The sequence below is a fragment of the Dermacentor andersoni genome, chromosome 9 (assembly GCF_023375885.2).
Source record: "Dermacentor andersoni chromosome 9, qqDerAnde1_hic_scaffold, whole genome shotgun sequence".
Lineage (NCBI taxonomy): Eukaryota > Metazoa > Arthropoda > Arachnida > Ixodida > Ixodidae > Dermacentor > Dermacentor andersoni.
This window is the reverse complement of record NC_092822.1, coordinates 102,273,616-102,300,265: the sequence shown is the minus strand read 5'-3', so window position 1 is coordinate 102,300,265 and position 26,650 is coordinate 102,273,616. Positions and strand designations below refer to the sequence as shown.

The 26,650-nt window shown below is 45.5% G+C and overlaps 2 protein-coding genes across 2 annotated transcripts in view; one reads left to right on the top strand and one right to left on the bottom strand.

Moving 5' to 3' along the window:
• Nucleotides 1-2,578: 2,578 nt before the first annotated feature.
• LOC126528456 (serine/threonine-protein kinase TBK1-like) overlaps nt 2,579-26,650 on the bottom strand; it is a 113,000-nt gene continuing 88,928 nt past the window's right edge. Inside the window, exons 16-21 of the mRNA XM_050176336.3 lie at nt 26,527-26,566; nt 21,454-21,555; nt 20,268-20,364; nt 15,545-15,741; nt 11,011-11,082; nt 2,579-5,226 (exon numbers count right to left, since the gene is read on the bottom strand). Coding sequence (XP_050032293.2) covers nt 5,175-5,226; nt 11,011-11,082; nt 15,545-15,741; nt 20,268-20,364; nt 21,454-21,555; nt 26,527-26,566 — 560 coding nt within the window. The 3' untranslated portion in view covers nt 2,579-5,174. The remainder of the gene's footprint in view (nt 5,227-11,010; nt 11,083-15,544; nt 15,742-20,267; nt 20,365-21,453; nt 21,556-26,526; nt 26,567-26,650) is intronic.
• On the top strand, nt 8,574-10,663 carry LOC126525251 (tigger transposable element-derived protein 6-like). The gene has a single exon (XM_050173281.2). It carries the CDS (start codon nt 9,076-9,078, stop codon nt 10,633-10,635), a length of 1,560 nt encoding a protein of 519 aa, XP_050029238.2. The 5' UTR covers nt 8,574-9,075; the 3' UTR covers nt 10,636-10,663.

Here is a 26,650-nt window from a genome sequence, read left to right as displayed (position 1 = left end):
AGGCTCAAGGGGACGACCGAGCTCTCGCACTTCCGGCGACATGTGTTAGATCGATAAATTTTATTTATAGGAAAGACAGGTCGACCTTGGTTAGTGCGCTTTAGTTTGCTACTCGGCACTGGCGAAGAGGAAAGGAGAATGAAAGTACTGGGATGGATGATGATGAAAGAAGTGGCGAGTGCTTATGTACATTAGACAGTGGCACTGCTAGATCCACTCGTCTAGTTCTGCGTCATGCGGAAACTTCAACAGCTCTTTAGTAGTGCGCATCGAAGTTTCAGTGCCAAGCTTCCTCCGACAGTGATTGCCCGCCAACGTACCACAAAGAAGCCACTTAATTCTACACTCCACCTCCCCCTGGCGCGTTCTTGATCGCGTTACCGCGAGCTCGCTCCCCTCTTTTGCTTGGGCGGGAAGGCGCCACTCGTGGAGCAATCATATTGCGTCTCACCTTCGCACCTAAAGCACAGTGTGCAGGGTGCGATAGGATCTTATCGCACTTGGGACTTTATACGGAACATGATGCAGTTCCACTTCGGTGGTCCCGCTCTTGTTGCGCAGCGCGCGACTTCAGATGTGCATTTGCAAGCAGCCACTCGTAATTCAATCATTTGACCGTGTTTTCCTGGAAGTTTCCATTTATTGTCTCGGCATTCCTTTGCGGCGGCAGTGAAATTTCGCTGTTTTGAAATCACATACAAACGCATTTCGTTATATTGAGGTTCTAAATACATGGTGTTCCAATGGACAAGAGGTTATGAAAACTTAAACACTTCATTCAGGGGTGTGACTGCCCAATGAAATTTTGGCAAAATTTTTGGAGCAAGTAAAATTGCGTTTTGGAGCAGCTTGGAGCAGTCTAAATTTTATTTTAGAGCAATTTGGAGCAGATAAAATTTAATTTTTAAGCTGTTTGGAGCAGGTCAATGTGAATTTTGGTGGAATAATGGTAAATTAAATATGGCAGCACACTTCAAAACCGCGATGAAACCAAGATGAAGCACCTAGCAGAAGTGCACTTTGTAGCTATAGCATACTAGAATATGGAAGACTATGAGCAAAACGTGAACAAGGTGAATGCAGGAGCCAACGTTTCGACAAGTGGACTTGTCTTCTTCAAGGCAACGTACGCTTTCCTCGCCACAGTATATATAGGTGGGCTTCTTCTAAAGGGGAGACAGACCGGGGATGGGGGGGGGGGAGTGGCCCTGGCTTTGGCCTTCCTTTATTCTCGATTCGACACGCTAACACACCTCCCCTCATTTCCACACCCTCCCGCCTCACACCCTCTCCCCTTTAGAGGAACCCCACCTATATATATACTGTGGTGAGGAAAGCGTACGTCGGCTTGAAGAAGACAAGTCCACTTGTCGAAACGTTGGCTCCTGCATTCACCTTGTTCCCGTCTTGCTCATCGTCTTGAACTTCCATCTCCCGCGTTCCCCGTGTTTTGTCCTGAATATGGAAGAGTGTGTCGAGAGGCGGCACAGCACATGCTTTCCTGTAAAGCCTAGAACATCAGTGGCACTAGGATCGAACTATATATTCCCACGCCAACACTCATGATGACCGTGGAAAATGTTCTCAAATTAAGCCGTCCAATCGACGCGGTAACAAATTCTCAGTCACAATACATCACCGCAGAGCCAGAGAGCCGTGATCAACCCAGGGCTAATATAATGTAAAGCTATTTCAATCTGTTTTTATTGTGACATCAATCATATGGACACTCAAAGTGCATTTCTGCCGTCGGCATCGCCATGATGTTCCGTATAAAGTCCAGGGGCAATATTGTTGCCACATGCTGTATGCTGTACAGTATGTGCGAGTTAAAGCGTGCAAGGGTCAGTCAACAATGGCGCCTCAATCTCTAGCACGCAAGGAACTCCATTATATTGAGGGTTAACTGTATATGAATACTTGCGATAGCCTGTTTCCCCCATTCTGTGTGTTTTTTGTGATGGCAATAAAGTGATGTTGCCGATACCACCTGGTGCCAATGCTACCTCGTGATACGACTCGTGCAACATAACGAGCACCACAAAGTGATATGTAAAGAGGTGACAGATGCCCTGAAGATACTTTTTTAGTTTCCCAGACAATCCCTCTACCAAGTGCTTTGAAAATATGAGCACCAGGTACATACAACTATTCCAGATTGCGGAAGCGTGGCCAAGGCGATAGTTTCGCGGAAGGCGAACGTTTCAGAATACGGGCCGAGGTCTGCACTGAAAAAAGATACTCTCCCGTGGTGCATACAAATACACTCATAAGTGACATTGACGGAGCTCGAGGAAGACAACTAGGGAAGCCTTGAATTGATACCAACATTTCAACAAGAATACTTACCATCTATATTTTAAATAGGAATACCTTTTCGCCAAGGCACTGGCACAACAGTGCAGCTTCTTTGTCGTCATTCTTTAGTTCCCACTACAGCTACTACACATGCTTCCTTAGGGAGCGGAGTCTTGTGAAAGTCTGCCATCCTGTGAGCAAAGTGAACTGAGGCTGAGAGAGAGAGCCACACGCATATAGGGGGCAGGCTTCTTGTGACACCAGCAATGAATTTAGCTGCTTTATCTGGAACACTTGTGAACCACTTTATTATGAACTGAACCACACACAAGCTTCGCAAGTTTGATTCTTTCTCAGCAAACACAAATATCCCACTGTATGCATAGAGACATCACCTTGCACAGGATCCTTCACTGCACACAGCTGTCTGCCGTTACAAATCAATCTGAAAATCTTGAATGAGTAAAAAATATGAAAAAACAAAACAAAAGGGTCATCGTCTGAATCGGCCGCAGGAGATGAAAGCAAGAGAGTCGCTTCGGAAGTAGCCGCCCGGGCATTGGTTATCAATGAAAGTGTCAAAATATGGTGTTGCAGCAGTGCTGCCATCACCAACTTTCGTCTATTCATGCCTTAGTGGCAGCTTCTCTGCACCACATGACTGCTTCTTCAACCATGCGGGAGCTGCACAAATAAAGTTTCATTCATACATCTTTCCATTTTTCTAACTCTTCTCTGAGCAACCTTGAAGAAAAAATGCGAACCCCTGCCTGCAGGAGCCACCACTAACATGCGTCGTCAAACAATGACCCTTGCGATTTCTTGTGGCCAACGTTAATTCACTTCAGGTAAAACTTTACATTAGCCACGGCATATGACAGCACAAGAATAAATGATTGCACAATTGTTGACAGGATTTGAACACTCAATGGTTTACAAAAACAACGATTCACAAGCTTTCCACACCTCTATCAATCAACGATTCATCACGATTCCATTGCCGCTGGCCTACTAGGATAACAATAACATGCGAATACCTAGGCATGACCTAATTTAATGCATTTGATTTGTTATAGATGCTCAAGCAATCCTTATATACTTGGTTGCTCAGTGCTGAAAACAATGCTTCCTGACAAAACGAGAAACCATCATCAATTTTACGAACATTAGACTAATCACATCAACAGAAAAAAGAAGAGAGAGAAAGTGACAGGCTTTATTTTGGTTACCATAACAAAGGACAGTGTAAATGGCTTGATCACTTATCATAATTTTGTTATTCGTGTGTTGCAGGCGAGATTATTATATAAAAAAACAACAATTTCCCCTAATGATTGGCCAGCCAGAATACAAAAGCACAGTCACTAGAAAAAGCAGCCCCTAATATGCCAACGTTTGTTTTTGAAATGCAAAAATGAGCTCATTTAACTTGCATGCACTCTCATTCAACTGTTTCCGGGGATTCCAGCAAAATAAGTAGTGCAGGAAATCGACAATTGCGGCAGTTACTTTGAGAACACAATCAGGATCTCGTGGCACTGAGCACTCTACGTTTACTTAATGCACTTAAAAGTTTCTGGACAATCAATAAATCAATCAACACTATCATTAAACAATGTATTGTATTGTTTTCATGTAGGAATGCTTTAATTCAAATAGACAGCAACATTACATTGAAGGAAAATTAATGAAGGAGACTACAAATAGGTACACAACCAAACACAAGCATCTTTTCCAACACAGCCACAGTGGTGCAAGACAAGGCTTTACATCAGGCTTAATTAGGCCTAATTCCAATATGTAGTTGGAAATATGCAGAAACACTCTCCCTAGGTAATCTTCCCCATGTGATTTATCTCCTCCATCAACAGCGGAAGAGCCACTCCAAAAAACATACAACTCTCACTAGGTAAACGAGAGACAGTTTTCTAAGCTTTTCTAATTTAGAAGTTTTAAATTTTCCTTAATTTCTAAATACTTAAGGGCCCCTCACCAGGCCCCATAGCAAATTTTGGTCACATGCTGCAAGTTGTTATATGTCCTCTAGGGAGTGTTCGGCCACAAAAAATTTTCAGATCGGTTCATTAATAGCCGGGATATAAACATTTCAGTGCTGCGAACCCATGATTTCAGCAGGCAGGCTCCACTGCCAAGCGAGAAGCTTTCTCCACTCGACCTGTCTAGCCTTCGCAAGCAAAATTCCTTCCCTGCATTCTCCCATACCAGACCTCAAGGATCATGTGAAGCATACGTCACAGGCCGTTTTTTTTTCTCCTCGCTTTTTTTTTCCCGGTGTTACACACTTCCACTGACAGCGTTGCGCGCGAGCTGTTGTCTCGTTTGGGCAGTGCACAATTTTTCCCGCTGTGCACAAGGACACATGATGTGTCCTTGTGCATTGTATGCTCTGTGCTTGTCAGCTCAAAATGCCCAGACCTGGTGAGGGGCCCTTTAAAGGCACAAAATCAAAATTGTGCTACCACCTGTCACGAAAATTCTGCACTTTGAACACAGTTCATGCAATTAGCCTCAATGGTTGTCCTAAATATAGTATCTCTACATTTTCCATGTGCTTCAACAGGAAGTTGGATCTGAGATAAAGCAACCACCTTAATAAGGTCAATGCACAATAGTGATCTCAAGTCGACTTTACGTAAAATTACGGATTACCGCACATATAATCATGCATTGCAGGATGGTCCACGAATCTGTACATTTACATATCTGCACTTCAATGTAACATCAACAAAATGCATTGAAGGGCACAGTTCTTAATACTGCCGCAGGCAGGTAACAGATGTGATAACATGCTACTGCAATACCACTTAAGGCCACATGCCAACAATGATCATTTGCATTTGTGGAGGCCTGCCAGGTCACGAGTCCTCGCCAGCTGCTGCCTGAGGTGGGAATGGCAGCTCAAAGAGCCTGCAAGAACAACAGGACACAGAAACATTGCAGCCCAGTTAGACACACCGTGAATTATGACCATCCAGATGATCAGTGAAGTGACAATGAAAAAACGGTGCCCCGAAGGGCATTCACCAACTACAACAGAACTATTTATGTCCACTGTAGGAGGAAGGCCTCTCCCTGCAACCGCCAATTATCCCTGGTTTGTGCCCACGAACTGAACTCCAGCCTTGCCTGCAAGTTTACTAATCCTATTGCACCACCCAATTCTCTGCCATTCTCTGCTGTGCTTCCCATTTCTTGGAACCCTTTCTGCAGCTGTAGTTTTGTAACCCTCGCAGGGTTATCAATGGTTATCTGCCCAATGCATTACATGCCAAACTCCATTACTTCCTCTTAACCCTTGAGGGTCTATGCAGTAAAAATAAGGCGCTGCAAACAAGTCCCAAATGGTCGTGTCGTATATTTATGGCGCCCTCTGTACATTTGAAAAACGCACCAATTTCTCAACTATTTGTTGCCCAGCAAGTGCTTCCTGCCAACCTGTCTGGATACAATGAATTTTTGTTTTCTCCGCAGTCTGTTGGTTTTCATTCCATGGCTTTTTTTTACACTGATGTTTACACGCATGCGAGGGCGTGCAGCAGGTTTAGTTTCATGTCACAGGCTGTTTCCGTTCATTTGCTCCTTAACACTGATGTCTATTGGGCTTCTAATCTCTCAAAGGGTCACTGCTAAATGCTCGCTCATGTGTTGCTCACAGAGGTGTGATTACATCTGTTCACAGGTGGGCACCGGTATATACAAAAGATGCTGCCATGCCAGCCTTCCTTTTCTCTGCACTTGGCTCGCAAAAGCTGACCTCCCCTCATTAGCGACGGACCGAAGGATTAGTGCAGGTTTCCGACTAGTTTGGTTTTTCAGACAGGTGCACAACCATAGAGTTTTCTTGTGTGTGCTCATATTTACGGTTCGATTACGCTACAGGCGTGCGGGCCGGTTGCTTGCTGCGAGTCGAGCGGCGATTTCCCCAACAGGGGCTATTTCTCAAGTGCCGAATCAGAATACATCTATTTCAGTGTAACAACTTTTTTTTATTCTTATTATAAGTATTTATGGAAGCCCATCTGTTTTCATGAATAAACAATGCGTATTTACCTATGGAAAATATTTTTTGTCATTTTATGGTCACTAACCAAATTTCAGTAAATTTTTTTTTTCTAAGTAGGTCAATCTGAAGATTTTAGATCTGCAATAAAAAAATTTGACCCTGGGGGCGACGTCGCATTTGGTGAAAAAACTTTACCCTCAAAAGGTTAAGCTCAACTAGAACATTGGCTACCGTCATTAGCTCTGTAATCCACATCGCTGCCTTCCTGTCTCTTAATGTTGTGGCAACCTTTTCTTTTTTCAATCCACGGCTTCTTGCAGAGCCTTTCATTCACTCTACTATTTTTCACACATAAGTTCAGTGTGGACATTACAGGGGTGGGAATGCCCAGCGTCACTTAGTTGCAATTTTTGGAGCTGACAATATGTCCTTCTGGAGCAGATCGGAGCAGATAAATCCTTATTTTTGGAGCTGTCTGTAGCACATATAACTTATAATTGGAGCAGTACGGAGCATGCAAATTTTTAATTTAGAGCATTATTATAATTAAGTGGGGCAACAGCCACAAAATCTTGCACTCTGAAGCATTAAAGTGTTGAAGAGAAGAAAGGTGAAGGCATTTTTCAAATTATTTTTGTATTAGGTGTAGGGGAAGTGACTGGAGGTGTTTCCCGATATCTAGCGATGTGCCTAGAGCAATGTTTGCGTCCTTAGTTTTTTGCTGCTTTGTTCCCCAGAAACAACAGTAAATTATTTTTAATTAATTTTGGAACTAATTGCCATATTACGAAACTAATTACATATTTTAAATCATCAAAAATAACTGAACAAGAATGTGCAGTTTCATTAAATTTGGTAAAGGAGACTTTGAAGAAGGCTTCCCCGCTTCCCTCCTTAAATGTGATTCCGACTGGAATGACTCTGTGCATACAGAGAGGCGAAAAAAGTAGTAGTGTATGTAAAGCTTCCATGTTCTGATGGTGTGCCACCGTCTTCTCAGCAGTGTGACCTGGCTGTGAATTTATTAAAAGCAGGTCATGACTCGTGAACTTTGCAGCGCAGACCCGGTAGGCAAAAAGCAGGTGCCGGAGCACGGGTGCACTCAGCACACTGACAGACTGTGCAGAGCGGTGTCCACACAATATTTTGTGGCCCCTTTGGCCACGCTTACGTCTGTTGTGCTACAGTTAGCTAAGATGGTAGCAGAAAGGGTCGACTCCAGTAAGGCGAGGCAAGTGGCTGCAAGTGAAGCAGACAATGAAGCACCTTCCCTGAAGATTCCCTAGTGCCTCAACAACAGCCACTTGAGGGCACGTGCTCTTTTCTCAATTCATCCATTCGCGCAGAATTCCCACCCCTGACATTACAGCATCTTGGTAGCACTTTGTCCAACAACAATGCACAAGAATAATTTCTGTGTCCCATTGATGCGCTCACTAAAGGAAAACAATAAATAAAGTAAACCTCATGCTATATACATTGCTGCCTACACTTCAAATCTGCAGCAAAGCAGATAATGGCAGGTCATTGCAATAATAGTTGTGTGTCCTCCACACTGGTTCAAATCTATGCCACAAGGAGGAGCAACCAATGCAGCTGTTCAGGCAGTTCAAATCTCTGATAGTACAATATTCTGCAAAATGGTAATATTATATAGACAAGCAACAACCTTCTATCATTTTTTTGCGTAAGCTCTAACTGGCAAGTATAATATTACCATGGGGAAAGTGCTTTGCACAGGCCATCAACAACCAGACCTAATGCAAAAATTTCATACTGCTACCATATAACTCAAAGGGACGCTATAAGAAACACTAATTCATTTTAGAGCAATAAAGTATTTGTTAAGAACTCTAATTTTTCTTAATTTTACAGTAAGACATTGATAATTGAAACAGGGAGTGAATGTTAAACGTCATTTCTTGAATTTCCTGCCAGAACTCCAGTGGCAAATACATCAATGTCGCATCATGAATTTCATCATGAATTTCAAAGTATTTTACTCAAAATTGCTCCATTGTGACTTAGTAAAAGGTCCTAAAACGTTGCATGTTCAGTCTCTGGATCTTTTAGAATACAATACACTTTATCTCCACTGACAAAAAATGAACCAGGCCAGATCAGACACTGCCCATGATGTACTGCTGAGCTGGTGCGAGAACTTCAAGGCGGCATCAAGTGCAAGTTTCATCCAAGTGCTATCACATTTCTGGTACGAAAACATACAAGCATATAATATAATACAGATAACATGTACTACAGTCGAACCCCGCTACAACGAACGTCGCTTCAACGAAATTTTCGCTTCAACGAAATATTTCCAATTCCCCGTCAGCTCGCTATACAAAGTAATGGAACAAATTTCTCATCACAACGAACCATTTTTGGGGCGCGTTTCCGCTTCAACGAAATTTTTGCTATGCGAAGCTCGATTTAAAAATATATCTTACAATAAAACAAGCATATCGCCGCCCATCTATGTACTTCCATAGGCCCACGCTGCTTTGTTTCGCTAAACATTCGCTGGACCAAACTAATCCACTCACTGAAACGCACATGATCACCGCCATAGCTTGGTGTTGATGACTATCGGGCTGGCTGCCTTGCGACAAGGCGCGGGGGCAAGCTCCCGTTTTCTTCCAATCCAATTCAGAGCCGCAACCAATCCGTTGCCAAAGGACGCAGCAGCCTGGCAACAGCAGCGCGTTTGCCCTAGTTTTTTTCACTCGTGCTTGTGCTGCTAGTGCGCTGTAATGAATGCGAGCATGGCGACTTCATCTAGAAAGCGGAAGTTCCTCTCGCTTGAAGAGAAGGCACGGATTATCAGCGCGGCATCCAGTGGCAGGAAAAAGGGAGATGTTGCAGCGGACTTCGGCATCTCACAGAGCACGCTGTCAACGATCTTGAAGTCGAAAGACGCGATAGCGCAAGCTCTTTCTTCGGGGACATCCGCGAAGCGGAAAAAGCTGACGCAAGCGGCTCATGAGGACCTTGAGAAGGCTCTGTACACGTGGTTCCTCGACGTGCGCGCAAAGAAGATGCCGGTCAGCGGAAACATGTTGCAGCAAAAGGCACTTGGCTATGCCTGTATGCTGGGCATCAATGATTTCAAAGCCAGCTCAGGGTGGCTGACCCGTTTTAAGGCCAGGCATGAAATCGTCGCTAAAGTGCTGTGTGGGGAGTCGGCCTCATCAGACGCCGACGCTGCATCTGCTTGGGCATCAGCTACTGTGCCGGAATTAATGGAGAAATATGCCACATCAGACATATACAATGCCGATGAAACGGGACTTTTCTTCGAGCTCCTCCCCTCCAAGACGCTTCACATGAAGGGCCAGCCATGCAGCGGAGGGAAGCATAGCAAAAAGCGTGTGACTGTGCTCCTGTGCTGCAACATGGACGGGTCTGACAAGCGCTGCCCACTGGTGATAGGCAAAAGTGCGAAGCCGCGGTGCTTCAAAGGTGGCAAGAGCCTGCCCGTCAAATATGTTGCCAATAAGAAGTCTTGGATGACACGGGCCGTTTTCAAAGAGTGGCTAACCGCTTTCGACCGTGACATGACGGCAAAGAAACGTAAGGTTTGTTTGCTCATCGACAATTGCTCAGCGCATAACGTTGAAGACGTTCAGCTTCAAAGCGTGGAAGTAAGATTCTTCCCGCCGAATTGCACGGCTTTAATCCAGCCGCTGGATCAAGGTATCATCAATAGCGTTAAAAGCGCTTATCGACAGCGACTGATTCAGCGGCTGGTGTTAAACATCGACACCGGTCGGGCAATCGAAGTGGATTTGTACATGGCTGTACAGATGGTCTCAGCAGCGTGGACGGCAACCAGTCGCAGTATCATCTACAACTGTTTTGTGCACGCCGGCTTTCACTCCGATGCTCAACTGGCAGCGAACTCCACGTCGGACGAGGAAGGCTGCAGTACAATTGCTCCACCCTCCACAGAGGCCAATGCGGCATGGGCAGCCCTTCAGGACTCCGGAGATGTGCCGGCCGATGTTCACATCGGCGACTACATCGCTGTTGACAGTGAAGTGCTAGCTCACGAGGAGCTGAGTGACGAAGCTATAATTGAGGGCGTTCGCCACAACGACGCATCATCGGATGATGACAGCGACGCGGAGGACTTAGCGCCACCACCTGCAATAAAAGTGATGGATGCTTTTGATGTGATCCGCAGATTTTTCGGTGCTCACGATGACGACGTCGCGATGCAACTGTTCACCGAGTGCGAAAGCCGCGCCACTGCACTCGTGGCAAAAAAAAAGAAGCAGAAGAAGCTGACCGACTTCTTTGGAAATAAATGATGTTTTGGGACTATGTGGTCCAACCTGACAGTGTTTTTGGGCTGTTTTCGCCTCAACGAAATTTCGCTTTAACGAAATTTTTCGCGCGCCCCGTCAGTTTCGTTGTAGCGAGGTTCAACTGTAGTATAACACATCTATATAACACCTGTCTTTCACTTTAGCATCTTTTCTGTCTTACCAAGCCTCTTTTCAAAGCAAGCATGGGTTTTCTGGCATTGTAGAAGGGTAATACTAATACAGCTCAAATAATTTTTCTCTGTAGTGTAAACAAAGCCATTAAGGCTTTCAACTGCAGCTTTTATTTTCTTGTGGCCTATTTCTACACCATACCTTTCAATTATTTTAAATACAAAGAAGAATGAAACGCATCCGTACTTCATTGTGACAGCGTAGTTGTCGTCCATGAGCTGAAGCAGCTCAGCGGTGCAGATTTCCAGATTCTGGAGCCTGCGGAGGGGAGAGAAAAGCAGGGAGAGAACTTTATATAACATTTGTGCAAGTTACAATGCTAAGCTTGACACCAGAAGGTTGTGCCCTATCCTTTATGCAAGCAGCTGTGCCTCTGCGAAACGACACACTTGTTACCACTGCGTTGCTTGTTAGCACAGCAAACGGCTCCAGGCCCCACACACTCTCAAATTCCAGCAATCACCATGGAAGGTGAAAAAACAACCACGGCGCATTTCAGCATAAGGCACACAAGCGGAGCTACTGTAATTTGGTCACATGCTTTGATTCGCGTTTGTTATGCAAGGTAAGCTCAATGTGGCTAAATATTTGATCTATAAATGTAGCTTTAGTAAGCATCCAACATAGTCAACATGTCATCTCTAACAAAACAAGCAAGCAATTGTTTTTATTGAACTTTTGTTATTCAAGTCTGTACTTCATTATCTGAATCAATGTTTTGAGGCCTCACTGACCAGCGATAAGCAGCAGCCCATTAGTATCAATTGCATTTTTGCGAGCGAGGCGATCGTTTCCTCTGAGAAGCATCACGCAAGTTCATTTTATTATCTCTGTCAGTTTATGCTTCGAACTTCCAATAGTGGTGGCCACCCATCAAACGTGTTTAAAACGGTGAATATTATGAGCTGCAGCGTTTCACTGGCAAAACGCCACACGGCTTCCATCGTTTGTTATCTGCCACATCTGGCCACGCAAGAAGTGTTGGTCGGAGAGATAAAAAAAAAAAAAAAAAAGAAAAGGTGCTCACTAGCATGACAATTTGTTGCTGGAACATAGCCTTTTCATTCATTTCATTCCCTCCCTTAATTTCCCGATTTATTAAAAGGATTTTGGTTAATGCAAATTTTGATTGGCACAAAGTTCTGTGCCATCCCGAGAGATTTGTATTACAGAGATTCTACTAAATTTAGCATCCTTGTTTTATTCACATAATCTTGCAGAATTAACACAATCTTTGCAGAATTCCCTGCAAGCACTGTTATCTCCGTAAGGTTCTTTGCTTTCCAGTGGGTACCCTACCTACATGTGTCAAAGCCTTTACTGCCGCAGCTCAACACTAAATTTGCAGCAGAAATATCAAGAGCAGACAATATGAGCCTCGTGCCAATGTAGTATGGAAGGAATGGGACATGGCAGCTCGAGCTTATCTTGCTGACACTACATGTTTGCTGAGAACATTTTGTGCTTATTTTTTTAATCAAGCTGAAATCTTCGAACATAGACAGTATATGTATTGTGTGAAACACAACAAGCAACAACGCAGGAAAGTACAGCACGAGGGTAGCCCAGCATAAATATTGTTGTCTGAAGCTTCGTTCTCCCTACTTTAAACGGCACACCGAACACGAGAAGCTAAATTTGCTCCATTTCAGCTTTTCATTCCATTAAATACCGTACTTACACGATTGTAAGTCGACCCCTTTTTTTAAATTTGGAAGTCTGAAGTTGGGGGGTCGACTTACAATCGAAACTGAAACATGGCCCCGCCAAAAAAAAGCGATACCAACGGGAGCTACAACGTAGTTAAAATTTTATGTTTGTTCTATGGCCCTACCCGTATCTTTTCGCTATCCCGCGTGTTTGTTCGCTTTTCGGAAGGGTTTTTCAACATTTTTGGGAGTTTTACAGTGCATGCAACACTCATGGGGGGGGGGGTGTCGATAGTTGATGGAAGCGCCGCTGTTCCCATTTGCGGCGGCACCCTCAGAACGGCGGCGCTTGCGGGGAGTATCGGTAGTTCATGGAAGAGCAGACAGCGCTCGCTGGTTTCTCTTTCTCTGTTTGAAGGCATTGGTATTGGCATGGTATAGGTTTGACGCGTTCCACTTGACTGCCGGCTACGTGCTACATCCATGCTTCCCCAGTCGCCATGAGTGCTCCAGGCCCACTAATCGTTCGGCACTCGTTCACAGCAGCGTTCAAGAGGGCTGCCATCCTTTACGCCGAAGAAACAAATCACTGCACAGCGGGCCGCAATTTCGATGTTTCTAAACGGGTGGTGCGAGAGTGGCGACTGCAGCGAAGCGAAATTTTCACCTGTGACGACAAGTGAGAAATTTCCCACGTGCCAAAGTCTGGACGCTTTCCGGAGCTGTAGGATTAGCTTGCGGCGTACGTCGCTGAAATCCGTGATCGGTCCTTGCCAGTGAAGTGCGACGTGGTCATGAAACAAGCCCGGACCTTCGCCTTAATTTTGAGGTTCTGCTCCGCCGTGAGTACAACGAGTGGCTGGCGGCAGAAGACTGCGAAATTATGCCAACCGGACCTGTCAAAAGAGCCTCCCTGACGGCTGCGTGTAGTTGGGTGCATTTGGCGTGGGCTGCTGTTCTGCAAGATGTCCTGGTGCGGTCGTTTGCCAAATTTGAAATTTCGCTGGACCACGACGCGCTGTGGGACCGCAGCAACGATGACGATGGCAGCACTAGTGAAGACGAGTAGCCCAGTGACCATGTCAGCTACTAATAAATTTTCGTTATCGAATGCGCCCTCGGGTACGCTCTCTCATTTTTTTTTTTTTTTCGGTCACGCGATATGGGGGGGTCGACTTACATTCGAGTCGACTTACAATCGTGTAAATACGGTAGATGGCTATGTGTGTTTCTGTGTATTGCAAACTCAGTGACTGACAGCATTTAAGTCCACCTAACCTGGGCATGTACTGCTTCATTCACCATCTACAATAAACAATTTACCATATTTCTGCGCGTGTAACCCTCAACAAAAAATGAAACAAAATTGAACAGTAAGGTAGAGGTCCGTGCTGTATGCTATTTTGCCTTGAAGTGTGGCTCTATGGCGACATGGCACGCGCTGCCGTGAAGCCACACTTGAAGGCCAGGTTCTTGACCATTTATTTTTGCTATTTCCTACGAGCCTTTCCCACCCTTGCGTGTTGAAGCTCCCCTCCATGGTTGTCCATTCTCCACATTACAGAGAGCCATGTTGTGTTTGGTAGTTAGTGAATAGTGCAATGCGGCTCCGGCAAACTAGACCTCGGATCCCGATAACTTGTGCTCAAAAGTCGTCTTAGCACAGCAGAAGCTGATGATAGAACTTTCACACGACGGTGTTCCCTCGGTCCACACGAAGCACTTTGTGATACGGCTTGGTGGTGTTTGCTCCATCACCGTTGCCCATGCAAGGGCTGCTCTGTCTGCACTGTAATCCTACGTCGTGCAAATGCTAGCAGCGAAGTGATCCGATTCACGTCACATGCCACGTGACTGATTCGTTCGTGAACACACCCTTGTGTGAATTCAGTTTTATCAGCATCGGGGAAGAGCTGCTGGCTGAAAATATAACGTGGACGAGTTGTGCATCCACGAACGGTGCCTTCTTGCAAGGGATTTAGAGTAGCTGCAGCAGGTATTTCCACGGGTTATAAGTGCAGATTTCATTTTATTTTTTTCTTACTAGGCCGTTGTAAATGGAAGTGCGGGTTATAGGTGCAAAAATATGGTAAGCTTACTTGCTTGATGTGTTTTTTTGCGAACTGCCTCTTGGTCACCTGGCGACACAATAAAGATATTGTTATGTTAGAGCAGTGTACATGCGAATACTGTCCAGATAGCAGTAAGAAAGTGCCCAAAAACCAGCGAGCGAGCAGCACGACCGGCCCCACCAGTTGCCACTTCAGTGGCCATATTGTATACTACGTAATGATGACAACATTAGTTATGATTTTGACAGCACCATTCCTTGGTCGCATACTTTAGTTCATGAAACCACATGGAAGGAACAGTCTCCTTTTTCTAATTTTGTTACAGGTGTTCTGTGATGGGTCACTGTCCTCAGCTGCTGGTGTTGAGATGCCATGCAACTTTATTACAACCATGCTGAAATACTCAAAGGTGTGCCGCCAGTAACCTCTGTGTTCGCTGTGTAACAGCTTTTTCAAAAGCACAAATACAACACTATTCATGTACTAACCATCATTCCCATGGTAGCTGAATGATGGCGAGCTCTATGTAGACTAGAATGCCCAGTGAAGGTTTTGCTCTTGCTCATTAGCGTGTACAGGTATGAATATAGGGTATAACGAAAAAGAATTTTCATGTCTGATGCTATTTCACTGTAAAAAGGTTCGACTGTGGCTGTGGAGATCATAGCAGCTGGTCATCATTTTCTTCAAAGCGAGATGTTTAAAAAAACATACATTCTGGAACTTTACGTACCACAACAGTGATCTAAATATAAGTTGGGGACTGGAGTGATTCTGGCCTCCTGGGGTTCCACCTAAATCTAAATACACGAGCGTTTTACATTCCCCCCAATAGGAATGCGGCCGCCGTAGCTGGGATTGAACTTGCGACGTTGAGCTTAGTTGCGCAATGCCACGGCCACTAAGCTACTGTGTTAGGTCAAAGGCAGATCTGCTTGAATAAAGTGAATATAGTAAGCTTCAGAAAATAGAACCAGGGAAACAACAGCCAAACGTTACCCGCGTGTGAATTGCCGGGGAAGGCGTTGTTTCCTGGGACCAGCCCCATTTGTAGATGGCAGGTCACCAGCTGAAAGCATGGTAGTGTTAGATGCTATCGTGACAGTCGATGGCAGTGTTGTGGTTGGTGAATGCTGCTGTTGGGCCTTGAGATCCGAGACGAGGCTGCTCGCTGTTGACTGGAACACTTCACCAGCCTGAAATGGAGAAGGCAGGTGGCAAGAGAGACCACAACTCAAGTGAGGTTGACTCATTTTGTTTGCTTGGTTAGGACAGATATACTGAATGTTTTATCAATAAGATAAGGGAGCTAGACATGAAAAGACTGTCCAAACTAAACCAAGCCCGCATTTAGGCTCAAATTTAGCAATAGCTATACAGTCGCTGACCAATAAATCGGACACCAATAATCCAGACATGCTCGGTAATTTGGACAGCTTCGCGGCACCGCCAATAGCCCCACAGACTTAATGCATAAAGACAACCAATATTTCGCACAGCCGCCAGCTCTACATTCGATCATCTGAACTCCGTCCACGGCTGTTGCGTACGCCAACTCTGCCATGATTATCTCCTCTGGCAACCTTGGGAAGACATCAAGCATGGCCTCAGAGATCACATACTAGATGGTATTCTCTGAGGTCTTGACCGCCACTCTACGCCTCTGAGATTTAACTGCAACTGCCAATCTTGGAGGCTTTGCCTGAATTGTCAGATCGCAGCAACATCGCGGTCATCACATCCTTTTCTGGCACCCCTGCACATGGACCGCTATGGCCATTCTGTTTGTTGAGTTTGCCTTGTGCACAGTGTTCTGACATGCTGTGCTTGTTTGTTTAGTTTGCGTTTCAGACAGCACTCTGCCGGCTGTGACAAGTCTTTCTCATGAAGTTATAGATGGGCTGCGTCAAATGACACCAACAGTGGCCCCGCAGTCCGACTGGCAAATGAGTTTCGAGTCACAGTCTGAATGAGCCCGACTCCGCAACTGAAGAGGCTGAACTGCGGCCTACCACAACGAGCTCAAATGCGGACGTCATTGATGACCTGCAGGGCTGCAGTGCGCCAATTCCTGCCGCCGTTAGATTTGGAGACTTTGCAGACGTCGACAGTGCGGTTTCGTCATGTGCCAAACTGAACGATGACAAAATGATTGAGCAAGTTCTCGTACCGTCAAACAGCGACTCTGACTCGGATGATGACGTACCATGTGCTCTGGTGCCTTCCACATGCGGATCCGACTCGAGCCTTTGAAACTCAAAACTGGCAGAAATACAGGCAGACTTGGTTTCACTTAAGCGGAAGTGCATGCAGCAATGCATCGACCATTTGTTCCATGCACAGGGGCCTTAAGACGTAAATAAAGTGATCTTTTATGGATGCATTCGTTTTTTTTTTTTTTTTTTTCCAGACATTCGATAGCTCGGACTTATTTATGCTCCCCGTGGAGTCTGAATTATTGGTTGTCGACTGTAGTACCAGAAAGATGCCATTGCTCGCCACCACTGCATAGCACTGCTACCACATCAGTTATAGATTTTACCCTTTCTAGTTCTGCCAGAAGTTTTTTTTACTGTTATGCCTACTGATGTCCAGCCAATTCAGTAGCCAATCACTTTCAATGATGCACCACAATGAACATAAAGAGAGGTAAGACTTTCAAGACATTCCACAAAGAAGCTTGCACACTCTTAAGTGAAAGTTTAGAGGCTCCTGCTTCATGTAAAGCAATACAGCAAGATGTCATTAATTTGAAAAATCAGATAGTTCGGACTTGCCCTCCGCTCACATCAAGCATACAGTACATGATTTATAGGCATAAAACACTCGTTACATAGACTTCTTTAGCCATGCACCATCAATTCCAATAAACCATACACCTACAAGCGCAGGGCACCGCAAATGTGTGATGCAAAAGAACAAAAGCAGTCAGGGCAGCTCTAGCCCCAGTTGCAACAAAGCAGTGGAGTCTGCACTCCCATAGCCATCAGTACGAACTGTACAAAGGTGAAATGAATGCTTCATGACCAATATACCCCTATTTCTGTGCTTAGTGCCCTGCATAACATCACATTGGCCGTCTGCTTTCAGGAGCAGTGGTTGCTATGCATAACCACGATGACAGCAACCACAGGTTCAGCTACAGCTACAGCAAGCGCTGGTTTTGTTTTGGTTCAGTGAAAGGTGTGCAGTGCCACAAACAGCATGGAAGCTGTTAAGAATGAAAAGCAATTACAATCAAATTTGCTAATAACAATAGCAGTTTTAACAGTATATTGGATATCACAGTGAGCACTGTAACCACATTATCAGTTATAACAATTAAATCTGACTACTGGAGAGTGTGTGCGCAGAAAAAAGAAAAAGTGTAAAACCCTTCGAAGGGGGGGGGGGGGGAGGGGGTTGGACGAGAAAATAAAACGTCAACAGCGTATGTGCCACATACCTCACTCCCCCCCCCTTTGTGCTGCACTCATCACAGAACACGCCTTCATCGCAGTCGCACCCTCTCACACCTCTCTCCCATCTCCCCCTCCACCCCTGCCAGAGCAGTTGATTCAAGTTTTGAAGGGTGGAAAGGAGATGGCAGAGAGGCATGCGATGCCAACACTGCACCAAATGGGCAAAAAGGCAAGTGCAAGGTCTTGTGTTCTTTTTCTTTTCTTTTTCGAGATTTTGCATGCCTTTCTTTCAGCACAGATACCCAGCAGCCAGGTTTAAGGGGGGGACGTGGCTCTCAAAATGAATTTCCTTATTTCTTCATGGATTTTGACAAAAATTGGCAAACATACACAACGGAGCCGGTGTCAGCTTTCACACGTACCCGCAGGACAAGAAGTTGCACGACGCTTGGATCACAAAACTTGGAACCAGCAAGCAGCCATCAGCTATAACTTAGGTGTGCGGCAAGCATTTCCACGAGAAAGATTTCTGATACGGCGTCGGGGTTGCGATGCTCAGTGAGTAGCTGAAAGCACGCACCAAGACACTTGCGCACGTGCACCGCCTGGCTAATGTCATGAAGCTTTGGTCTATGGACTTGTTGATGCTAGATACGGGCATGTTCATTGCAATGAAAAGAGAACGCTAAGAACATTTAAAGAAAGGCATGGCATATCCTCATGTTTGTGTTAGCACCAAACAATGAATGTAATGGATTAAGAAAAAGAAGCAGCGCGAGATTGCTCACTGAGAAGACAAACATACAGCGTGACAGTACTTGAAAAATGATAAATAATTGAATTGTTGCGGCGGCACATCACAAGATGCCGTAGACGTCGAAGTCCCTAGTTATAATGAAATTGTTTTTCAACAGCTCTGATGGCATCCACGCAACAATGGTTGCTTGTGTACTGTCATATGCTCATATGCTGTGGCCTAGAGCTCATGGCATGGTGAAAAAATGCGCTCACAGAAAAAGCTGAACACTGAGTGTGGACATGCATTGAGGCTTCGTTCTATTATGCTCCATTTGGTTATACAGACAGCCCACTATAGGAACATATTTCAGATAGTTGGCTCTCAGCGAGTGCCTACCTTTCACGCAAGCCAGCTCGGGGACCGCGTGTAGTGGGCGTTCACTGTACGTATTCAGTGAGGAGACAGTGTCAGTAAACCATTCTGCACTTCCTGTTTACCCACGATTATTATTTTGACTGTAAAAAACTTCTTCGTTTCACGGGTACTTATAGAAGTGTCTAGGAGGGCACCCATGTGGTGTTTTTATTGAGCGCCTACAGGCAAACCTATGAGGAGCGCATCGAGTTTCCCCTCATACTATGCAAGCGAGGTGCTTCTGACAGATGGCAACTCCATCCAATAGGCTAAACAGTAACAAAAAAATCAGCTCCAGAACCTGAGCGGGAAGGCAAAGAAAAAGCAACAACACAGTTTTGAGAAAACAGCTCTCAAAGCTTCCCCTTCTCTTCAGTTTTCTAACAAAACATCAAATTTGTAGTCTGTGTCTTTTGTGATGTGGGGTTTCTTGGACATGTGACCTCTGGTCTTGTGTGCCTTCGTCGCATCCCTCCTTAGGTTAATTTCAGAAGTACAAAGTACAAAGAGCAGTTGTCATATGTAAGAGGCATGTGGCGCAGAAAGAAAGGAAGAGGACGATGTGGAAGAGGAAGACGAAACATGCGACGACGAAAGTCTGTACGAATCCCCCTTCAGAGGCGGACCAGTACGTACGATAGTCCCCGGGGCGTCCCGTCGGCACTCGAAGAAGAAGTAGCAGCATAACCCAGAGTTAGACCTAACCAGTGAGGATGGAGTGCACGTCACTGACGGAGTTTGGGACACCGGCATCAGAGATGGACAAGTTGACTGGCCAACATCAAGGCAGAACGTTTACGGTGTCGGCGAGAACACCAACCATGATGAAGATCCGACACACATTGGACTCGGAAGAAACATGCAATGACAAAAGTCTGTAAGAACGCTCCTTTCTGATAACGGCGCAGCCATAGGCTAGGGTTGCCTGACTTTCGTATAGAAAGTGCTTAGGACTATCGTAGACGGGGATAAGGAGATGTTTGGGTTACATAAATGTTACCATTCCTTCATTGCGTTTTGTTTTGAGTCAACTGAGTTTTTAAGCTTTTGAGTTTTGAGTGTAATTAAAATCTGTTTGCTGTGTTGCCCTGCTTCTCCCAACCCCATCTCTCGTAACATCCGCACACCCCAAGATCAGTGACACACGACAGCAGTTAAAGTATGATACCTTGCCGACGGCAGCACCATAGGATGCCAGCATGTCCAGGCAACTGTCCAGCTCAGTGTCCAGGTGCCGACTTCGCCCGTATATCTCTAACGCATCCCTGCAAAGCATTCACAGTTCATCTACAACAAAGTTTGCAACATGCAGATTTCATTACACTACGGCTATATTAACATCCCAGAGATATTTTTTCCATTCCATTTACATAACTGTAAGTTGATATTTCTTTTTCTTTTTTTAAAAATTTTAATATCCAAAGTGCTTAACTAAAGAGCCAACTCCAAGTGCTTAACTTACAATCAAAACCAAAGCATGGCACCGGCAATAAAGGTGAGACAAACAATATATCAGGGATGCTATGGCACGACTACAATGTCACTGTCAATGCCAATGTTATACGGCTATTCTGAGCACTTGTTCGGAAGGATTTTTTCATTTTTTTTCTAGCTTGTACTGTGTACACAGTGCTCTCAGGAGTGTTGACACTTGTCGGAAGAGCCACTATTCCAATCGTGGTGGCACCAACACTCAGAACGGTGGCACTTCCAAGGAGTAAAGCCAACACCATTCATGCATTTTTTTTTGGCTCTGAGTTTGATGCATTTGAATTGACTGTCAGCTACGCTTTCAACAGTCCTTATGAGTGTTCCGGGTCCGATCAGCATCCAGTGCTCGTACACGGCAATGTTTCGAGAGGACTGGCATTCTTTACACCGAAGGGACGAGTGTGTGGCGAGCTGCAAGTTCGACGAAGAAAAATAAACTAGAATGCACATTTACCTTCATGCAATAGACAGTGTAAGTGAACCTTCCATGACTAACTCGCAGACATTTAGTTGCAGGGCTGCTCGTCCAGCACCTGCTGCAATCGCACCTTGCCAACTCAAATTCAGCAAATAATTGCTAGAGGTGTTCTCACATTTTACTCTGGCATGATACTAAATACCTTAGGTGCATATATTTGTTTGCACGATAGCCTATAATTTTGTTTCGGGTACAATTTTACTCAAATCACATACACTCTAACAATATCTGAAGTACCTAAAAGGCGGATTTAACATGTGTTGGCTTTAATTTGTTGAAGAGCACACAGAGTTGAAAAATCAGAATTGCATGAAAAAATGCGATTACTTTGCTCTTCGTGTATCTTTTAATAAAGCACCGTAACATGCCTACAATGTGCACTCACTTGGCCCACGTCTCCAATGCCTGCGCCATCTTGTGACAAGCCTGCAGGCAACGTTCTTGCAGCAATGACAGCAACTTCTGGCATGTCTGTCGAATCTTGTTCCTGAGTGCACAAATAAACAAGCAGTAAAACAGTCTTAATTCATCCTTTGTAAGGAAAACTGATAACTTGCACTCGTGCTCGAGTCCCAGCAGGCGTATACATTGAAGGGGCCGTGAACCACCGCTCGGGCTTGGTGAAAAAAAAAATAGTTTGCGGATAGCGTATGCTGCTGTGAACACCTTAGCCAAATTTCACAGTCTTGCACAACATGTGGAGATCGCAAGCAGAACTTGAAGTCGCCTTTTTCTCAAACTCTGTGACTTCAACAGAAGCCTGCTCCTCACCTTTTTCTGGACGCTAAATTTCGTAATATAGCAGATTCCCATATGTGGCTACTATTGGCCAATAGCCGAGGTCAATCAAGAAGGGCGTTTGGATCAGTGTGCTTCTTCCTACTGTTACTGTGTACAATTATTGACACAGTTTAATAAACAGGCTGAAGTAAGCAAAAATCTTCTTTCGAATTTCAATAATAATTACGTACTCCAGAAAAAGCGACTATCTTCTGCTTGCGCTCGGCCGCAGCCACCCATGCAGGAATTTAACTTTAACCACCCCGCTTATCGGTGTCGTAGTCATCGGTTCTTGCCAATTTCAACTAGTTTTGAACGCTCTACTAGCCTCGAACCACGCGAAACTTGAGGTCACATCACACACACCCTTGCCAGCGTGCGCTCACCCCTGGCTGCTCCTGGTTGGATGCCTTAGCAAACTTCGCTTCCTGATGAGTTACTGATAGCGCTTCAAAATACACAAGTTGGATGTAGCTACCCTCCATCAGTCAAGCTGGTGCAGGACAAATCCAGTCCGCACCATGCAGCAAAGCCAAACATGCGCATATGAGTGTGAGCACGCAATCTAGCCCCGTCGTGCACAGAGCAAACGCTGCGCATGCACAATATACAGTTGCACGTAGCTGCCGTCTGCTACGTAGCGTAGGTACCGCGATTGCCACGGGGTGCCGAAACGAGCCCAGTGGCTGAGCACACTGCGGCTCGCTGAAGACAATCACGTTTGGTGTGTCGTAGGCGCCAAAATCGGAAATAGTGGTGCCTGCGTGAACATCCAAAATCAAATTTGAACTGCGCGCCACGGTGACGTCCCATAGCTGGAACGGAGCGTTGTGGGCACACCCACTCTCCGCCGTATACACCCTTCGCAGTGCAAATCATTGAAGGAGCGGAAGCACCACAAACAGTATGTTTAATTGCTAATAAATCTGCTTCTACTGAGCACATCGAAGATCTTTTGGCAACAAAGTATTTCCAAAATAGTATACCGTATTTATTCGCGTATAACCCGCACCAAAATGTGAAAAAACGCGTTTAAAAAGTGGGGGTGCGGGTTATCTGCGAATTTTTTCCTTGGGAGGGGGGGGGGGGGTCGGCTTCACCGCAATGTGCGGCGGCCTCCCCGTGTAGTCCGCCATCCCCATCGTCATCGACGCTTGTCAAGCCGATGAAGGGCCAACGAAAGGCCAGCATTGTTGAGCCTCGCGTTAGGCGCTGTTTAGTGTACTTACCCCAGTTTGCACTGTTTGCCTGCTTTGTTTTGGCATCATGAGTGCGACTCGACGGCAGTGTTTCACAGCGAAAGAGAAGCTAAAGATTATAGCCGCTGCCGAAGAAATCGGCAACAGAGCTGCTGCAAGACAGCATGACGTCGACGAGTCGTGCATTCGCGACTGGAGGAAGAAAAAAGAGAGTCTCGAAGCAACGAACCGGGACAGGCGAGCGTTTCGGGGTCCGAAGACTGGCGCGTACCCCCACCTCGAGACGCAGCTTGCGAAGTTCATTGAGGAGCAGAGAAGTCGTGGCCACGCTGTTTCGACTGAGATGGCGCAAATGGAAGCCCTGAAGTTGGCCCGGGAATTGAACATTCCACGTGAGTTTCGTGCAAGCCGTGGATGGCTTCAGCGCTTCATGCGAAGACATGGATTTTCTATGCGGCGGCGAACAACCATGTGCCAGCGGCTTCCTGAAGCCTACGAGAAAAAGTTGTTGAACTTTCAACGATATGTGATCGCACTTCGGAAGGAGCACAGCTATTTGCTGTCTCAGGTGGGAAATGCTGATCAAACACCTGTGTACTTTGAGATGCCGATGGACACGACCATGGAAAAAAAGGGCTCCAAATCAGTCAGCGTGCTGACCGGCGGAAATGCCAAGCTGCGCTGCACAGTCATGCTATGCGCTTTGGCTGACGGCACGAAACTGCGCCCGTATGTCATTTTCAAACGCAAGACGCTACCTAGCATTCCACTGCCCCCAGGAATCGTTGTGCGTGCGGAAGAAAATTCGTGGATGAACAGTGGCCTAGTCGGTGACTGGCTTCGAGTAATCTGGGAACGAAGACCAGGTGCCTTGCTGGCACGCCGGTCGATGCTCGTACTAGATTCCTTCAGAGGCCACTGCACTGATGCGGTGAAGGCTCGCCTTGCCGAGACCAGCACCGACCTCGTCATAATACCTGGCGGCATGACGTCCATGCTACAGCCACTCGACGTGTGCCTGAACAAGCCGTTCAAGGCACACGTGAAGCGGCTGTATGCCCAGTGGATGGCCGACGGCATTTACGCCCTCACACCGACGGGACGCGTGCGAAGGCCTGATATTCCATTGCTGTGCCAGTGGATCGTGGATGCGTGGAAAGCGATACCGGCCGATTTGGTGCGGAAAAGCTTTAAAAAATGTGCGATCAGTAATAGTTTGGATGGTTCCGAGGACGACTACGTCTTTGAGAGTGGCGATGAAGCCTCGGATGGCAGTAGTGAGAGCGGCGACGATTAAGAATCGGATAACCAGTGACGTGGTGGCGGTCGTTTGAATAAATGTTCTGAAAACGAAATGATCACTGAGTGTGAGTTGCATCTTTCTAGCGCTCATTTTTTTTTTTCAGGTAAACGTGCGGGTTATACGCGAGTTTTTTTTTTTTTTTTTCCGCCGAGTTCAAAGTTAGGGGTGCGGGTTATACGCAGGGGCGGGTTATACGCGGGTAAATACGGTAATTTACCTTAATTCTCATCAATTAGGATGTACTTGGCTGCACATCGGTTATTACAGTGAGCATGGAATGCTGAAACTGCGCGACGCTGAAGAGCAAGAACAGCATCCAACCTGAACGAAGCCGCAAAGTCCACTTCACCATAATCATAAGTGGAAATCATACATGAATGACAGCAACGCCAGAATGCTTGGTCCCTATTTGTGTCTAAAGCCTTTATTCTTGCATTTACCGCTGCACTTAACACCATGTCGGCCGGGTGCCTTCATAACTGCGTAGTCACCATCCATGATCGCGTCAATAGTGATCACGATTCCATCCGCTGTTGCTGCAGCAAATGGTAGTTTCGTTTCGATTCGGTGTGTGCGTCGACCGTGTGCCTTCAGAACCGCAAGGTAGCCATCCATGGTTGTGTAAATATCAGCTGCAGTGGGTCCACAGCAAATGCGGCATACAGTAGTTTCGTTTTGACTCAATGCAAAGCTGTCGAGGATCGAGGATGAAGAGCACACCAGCTACATCGTAATGGACCGACGATCTGTTGGCGACCAACTCACTGGCAAAAAAAATAATCGGGTTGAGCATGCGGTAGTGAAATGAGTGTATCAGATGAAGATGCGCGCCGCGGCTGCACTGCGAAGGAAGTCGAGAGTCCTTCACCACTGCAAGCGCTAATCAGTCATGAGATGATGAAAATTGCAGCTTTTGCACTGCTTTTATGCAAAATAGAAACAGGATTCGCTGATTCACTCAGTAAATAAAGGTGTGTTGTACGTGGAAGGCATTTGTTTACTATTTTCTTGATACCCTCAATAATTTGAAATTCGGCTGATTCAGACATTCTCTTCAGTCCTGTGAAATCCGAATTCATCACATATGGTCACATATGGCGAAAAGAATTGACCCTGAAAGGGTTAACACGTGAACAGCTTTCTGCACTTAACAGATGTACACGTTTTCTCTTTTTGACTGACGCTTCTAGTGCTAGTGCATTAAAATGCTGTCAGAGTGAAGGACAGGTAGTAACACCACCCTATAAATTTTGAAGCAGTTCTCCATGACAACAGAGAGAGTGATAGCAAAAATGGCTGACCATGACTGGAGTCATTACATGAAAAGGCAGATCTGCAAAGCACGAGCACAAGAGGAAGGAAAAGAACAACACAAATGCACACCTGCCACCTTTTACGATTTTATCGCAAGCTGTAGAACTTTTGGAGCTTGCTTACGGTACTCATATTGACACCGATAATTATATGATTTTTCATTTGTGTCTAGTTCGGGGGAAAACAGATTCCAAGAGAGTACAAATACAGCTTCCAACTGATTTTTTCAGACCGATTAATAATTGAGACTTGACAGCGGCAGCAACACCAATTTATAGAACCAAGGTGCAACAGCAAGCAAAACTTTGACTGCTAGGATGTGAATATTGCATGAATGTCACTGGCATTTCTGTTTGTCTGTGGCACAGATCAAACTTGCTGTGACTACAGAGCAGAATGCCTGATCACAGCAACCCTGTAGAACAAACTCCGCAAAACTTTATTGAACAAACAACAACTCGAGTAAACAAACAATTTTGTGTATGTTTCAAAAAGGTTTGTATTTCTTGGTATTCACTGCCATATTTTTTCATATTCTAAAGATGGAAGGTTTGAAAATGCCTCTGGCGCCCTTGTTTAGAACTATGCCTGCTTTTTCCAGCCATGAACACTTACTAACTTGCTTAGCATTTTGTCATTCGAAGCCGAGAGTGTGTGCAGCTGAGTGTTTGTGCTTGTCCGCATGCATGTGTGCTAGTCATAACATGGCCATCAGCATTTCTTACTCCCGCTTGCTCACCCAAGACAGATGAAGAACAGCGATTCATCTGCAGAATAAATTATTTCTCCATTTGAATGACAATCTCCTCCACATCATAGCATATAGAAAATCAGAGTCCAGAAGTGACAAACTCGCACTTACTTTTCCAAGATGTGGAACTGCTTCTCATGGAATGACAACTCTGAAAGCAACAAGAATACACCAGTTAAAATAAAGGAGGAAGAAGCTGCAGAAAATAAAGTTGACGGCACAGCACAGCTAAGAA

Coding starts and splice junctions, on each gene's coding strand:
- LOC126525251 (XM_050173281.2), top strand. CDS start 9,076: ATGAATGCGAGCATGGCGACTTCATCTAGAAAGCGGAAGTTCCTCTCG.